The 4,637-nt window shown below is 39.1% G+C and overlaps 1 protein-coding gene across 1 annotated transcript; it reads right to left on the bottom strand.

The window, feature by feature from the left end:
• Positions 1–1,590: 1,590 nt before the first annotated feature.
• LOC132892668 (N-acetyllactosaminide beta-1,3-N-acetylglucosaminyltransferase 3-like) lies at positions 1,591–2,969 on the bottom strand. The gene has a single exon (XM_060930980.1). The coding sequence runs from the start codon at positions 2,887–2,889 to the stop codon at positions 1,855–1,857; it is 1,035 nt and encodes a 344-aa protein (XP_060786963.1). The 5' UTR covers positions 2,890–2,969; the 3' UTR covers positions 1,591–1,854.
• Positions 2,970–4,637: the final 1,668 nt, after the last annotated feature.

Raw genomic sequence — 4,637 nt, 5'->3', positions numbered from 1 at the left:
ATAAACCTGCACTGCTGTCACAGCTGCTGTTATAGAGAATTAATCAACATCTTCTGATCAATCAAAGTGCAGAACTCAGCAGCAGTGTGGTGTCATAAACAAACAAACAAACAAACAAACAAACAAACATTACAGTATTTCTGTATGCATCTGTTTGAATTGTGTGACAGTTACATTTTGATCTGATTTATGCCACTTCAGCATTCCAAATCTTATAAAATGTGTTTGTCTGTAAATTTAATTTATAAAGTTGATTTATTGACTAATTATCTCATCTCATCTCATGTAGCCGCTTTATCCTTCTACAGGGTCGCAGGCGAGCTGGATCCTATCCCAGCTGACTACGGGCGAAAGGCGGGGTTCACCCTGGACAAGTCACCAGGTCATCACAGGGCTGACACATAGACACAGACAACCATTCACACTCACATTCACACCTACGCTCAATTTAGAGTCACCAGTTAACCTAACCTGCATGTCTTTGGACTGTGGGGGAAACCGGAGCACCCGGAGGAAACCCACGCGGACACGGGGAGAACATGCAAACTCCGCACAGAAAGGCCCTCGCCGGCCACGGGGCTCGAACCCGGACCTTCTTGCTGTGAGGCGACAGCGCTAACTACTACACCACCGTGCTGCCCTTGACTAATTATTGACTAATATATTCTATTCAGTGAGCATGATACTGAATGAGTCAAAGACGAGTAGCTGAATGGAATATATCTGATAGACCATGAAAAAAGCCAGACAATATTATCTCATCTCATCTCATTATCTGTAGCCGCTTTATCCTGTTCTACAGGGTCGCAGGCGAGCTGGAGCCTATCCCAGCTGACTACGGGCGAAAGGCGGGGTACACCCTGGACAAGTCGCCAGGTCAGACAATATTATTATTATTTTTATTATTATTATACATACACATTCCTTTCAGGTGTTCAACGTGTCTTTCTCTTTCAAAATTCTCTCAATATCTTTTGTATTTAACGAAACAAACCTGGCGGCCATGTTTGTTTACAAATTGTCACAGTCGCTCACTAGCGGGGAAGTTTTACGTCTCCAACATGTGATGTGTTGTCTTGACAACCATGCAATATCGTAAACCATATTCAACACTCATTCTCCATTGGGTAGAGTGACATAATACACGTAGGATAAGCGATATACTAACAATATTGCATGCTATCAAACCAAATGAATGAAACCCGCTAGAAGGGAATAGAACACGTTTTTATTCCATCGAAAAAGTGTCCTGTATGGATAGTAATTGTTGATAGTGAGTTGACCTGAGTGTGCTATTTGAGTCCTGTGTTTTTTTTACCGACACCACTGTGGCAGTGAATCAGTAAAAAAAATATGGAGTCTGATTTCATCATGATGATCCACACAGTTGTTTATCACCCAGAATTTGATGCTGTGCTTTTTCGTCTGTGACTATACTGTCATTAATTGAAAATACTCTAAATGTTGAGTGTGTTGTTTGTTAAATAAGGCAAAGGTTTCTTTCCAGTAATAAATCAATGTGTATTTATTATTATAACTCAGGTTAAGAATGCACATTTTCCAACACCTGTAGGAACATAAATATTCTACATAACCTTTAATTCTTCAGATAAGACAATACAACAATACAAAATTATACACACACATGGGGATGCAGTTACCCAACAACATACAGAGAGAAAACAAAAGAAAAACAGAATGTGTGACATTCTTCAAGCTTAATATTGTATAAAGATTCCAGCTCTTCATATTCATTCAGGTATGACAGGACCTGACCAACCGGAGTTGCTCAGATTAAAGTCTGTACAATAAATAAACTGGCTGAAAATTCAGCTTCTGGTGCTCAGTTTGTCACTATAAACTTGTCTCTTTCTTTGCGCAGTCCAGATCTTTCTGATGGATTTCATTCCATAGCAGAAAAATCTGATGAGGGCTGAATTTGTGGCCGAGGATAATCTCACGGTAATGGCAGGGATCGTAAATGTCCAGTTTGTTGGAAGGAATGATGAGGCCATCAGCCCAGACTCCCTGGTGGTCTCTGGGTTGGAGTCCGGCTTGTTTCAGACACATGCCCATGTAAACGTCATCGATGGGCATCAGGGTGATGGACTGGGACATTTGGAGAATGGCCCTGGCAGTGAAACGGGAGTACAAGTAGCCACCTCCGCTGCAGTATGGAGCATATAGGTCGCCTTTCTCGATCTGTTCTGGGATGAAATATTTACTGGTGTTGTCCCGGATAGGTATGCTGTCCAAGAGTAGCTGGCCAATGTACAGGTGTTTGCTTCCGTCATTATCGTCTTGCCCTTTGAGGAAATCCACCATGTTGTCTGTGTTGGCGAAAATGTCATCATCTCCATTCAAGAAGAAATCTGCAGTGGGACACCACTTCTGCATCCAGTCCATAAACAGGACCTGCTTGAGCGTGAGGTTGTAGAAGGTATCCATGAAGTCCCACTGCAGGATGTCCTGGTGCCTCTTGTTCTCCAGCTCCAGGAGTTTATTTAACCTCCGCTTCTCAAAGCCAACCCCGTTGGTGCCGGCCAGGAACACGGTGCGGATCCACACCCCGTTCTGTAGTCTTTCTGATGCCCACGTTTTGCGCAAAACCGCCCGTCGTTCGTAGTTCTTCGGTGAACTTTTGATGGCCAGCAGAAGAAAAGGTTCTTTTGACCCCTTTGGAAGGTTGCACTTGTTAGGAACAGTGAGCAGCATTGGAAAATTCCGACAGTGGCGGTAGTACAGGAAGTCTTGGATGTAAGTAGGCAAGCTATAAAATCCCTCAATATTGGCAGCAGACATGTTTTGTTTGCACGTAGGAGTCGTCTCCAGAGGCTGGGCCTCACGAATCATCTTCGGTGATGTGATTTTTTCGCACTTTTCTGGCATGAGGGTGTTCGCGATCAGGAGCAAACACAGAAAGTTTATAATGATCAGAGCTACAGTCTCCAGAGTCCGTCTCCTCCCCCGGAGTCCTAAAGACAACAAAACAACACAAACAATTACAAACATGATCAATCATGCTGTATCTATGTTTTTAGACAAATCACATGAGATTCTCAAATACGCTAAAAATCACAAATATTGGTGTATTTATAAATATTCAAATTTAACTACAAATAACATGTGATGTCTGTTGCTATTTTGGAGGCCATGAAACGATCGTAGCCTCATTGCTAACATGCTATGCTGTGAGTCAGCATCTGGCACGTGTTAGATTTAGCTGACATGCTCATTATTAAATGTTTCCTATTAGTTAGCAATCTGAGTTATTTACATCATCCTCACTGCTCTTTACACCTACATTAATATCAGCACTAAAATGACAAAATGAAAGAAAAAAACCCTTTCATGATAAAACTGCTTTACACAGCAGTGAAAATTGTAGTTGTTTTATTGATTTAAATGTTGCCTCGAAAAACCAAATATATTATTTTTATTATTTTCCTTGGTCATTAAATTTATCACATTTTATGCATCAACAAAATTAATTTTATTTAATTTTTAATAATTATAATAATTATGATAATTGAATGGAAAAACATTTCTGATATTAGCACTTTACTAACAATAATCTTCTTGACTACACTTCAAAAACATTTTTCTATAAAATCCATCAGACAAAAAGTCGCCTATTAACAGCTTTTTTTAAAAAAGTTTTTTTCTCATAATTTTATGCTGAAAGTCTAATAAATGATGCTTTGACATCAGATGAATCTGTGAGACAATTCTCATTAATTATAATCATTGTACTTCATGTGTACTTCTTTGTAGATTTAAATACTTGTAAAGATCCGAAAAATGGCCAGTTCTACAAAAAACATTTTATCATTTAGTTCATGATGGACATTTTGTGTTAATTTCAGTGGAAATGATTATAAAGCTAACTGACTTTATGGTTTCTATTATACAGTAGTTTGTCTCAGCACTCAAACACTTAAAAAAGCTAAATGTTTGTGGCAAATTTACAGAAAACTTGTGGCTGGATTTCAGCAAAGAAATTAGTTTGCCAGAAACATCTGTCATAAGTTTGACAGTATTGCTCCCCAGGGCCAAATTTCCAGCAACAGTCTGTCAGTAATGAGAAGAAATTAATATTTTTGTTATATTAAATATTTACCAGAAACACATACATATGCAGCAAACAGTAAACATTCTAGCAAACCTGTGACAACAAACAGAATTTAGAATTAACTGTTTGCTAGAGATTTTCCATAAAGTTAGTCAGAAGTTCAGAAGTTTGCCACAAAACTAATTTGCATGTGAAACTAGAAGGGCACGTGGTCGAGTGCATACCTCCCCCAAGTCACATATTATCAACATCAGAATCAAATCACTTGAACCTCAGATATTACTAAAGCTCTCCACCAAATATAATCCAAATCCATTCATTGCGTTTTGAGTTAAAAAAAAAAATCCTGGATCCACATACATATCCAGATTTGCATTAAAATCTAAATATGTAACTAGAACTAGAAAATATGACCACATCACGCCTGTCTTATCCACACTGCATTGGCTCCCAATCAAATTTCGTATTGATTATAAAATACTACTATTGACCTTTAAAGCACTGAATGGTCTCGCACCACAGTACCTGAGTGAACTTCTGCTCCTCTATGACCCGCCACGCCTAC

The sequence above is a fragment of the Neoarius graeffei genome, chromosome 10 (assembly GCF_027579695.1).
Source record: "Neoarius graeffei isolate fNeoGra1 chromosome 10, fNeoGra1.pri, whole genome shotgun sequence".
NCBI classification, from domain to species: domain Eukaryota; kingdom Metazoa; phylum Chordata; class Actinopteri; order Siluriformes; family Ariidae; genus Neoarius; species Neoarius graeffei.
The sequence above is the reverse complement of the archived record's forward strand: the minus strand, read 5'-3'. Positions and strand labels throughout refer to the sequence as shown.

What these genes read in the sequence shown, in the direction of transcription:
- LOC132892668 (XM_060930980.1), bottom strand. Translation starts at nt 2,889, where the DNA reads ATGCCAGAAAAGTGCGAAAAAATCACATCACCGAAGATGATTCGTGAG.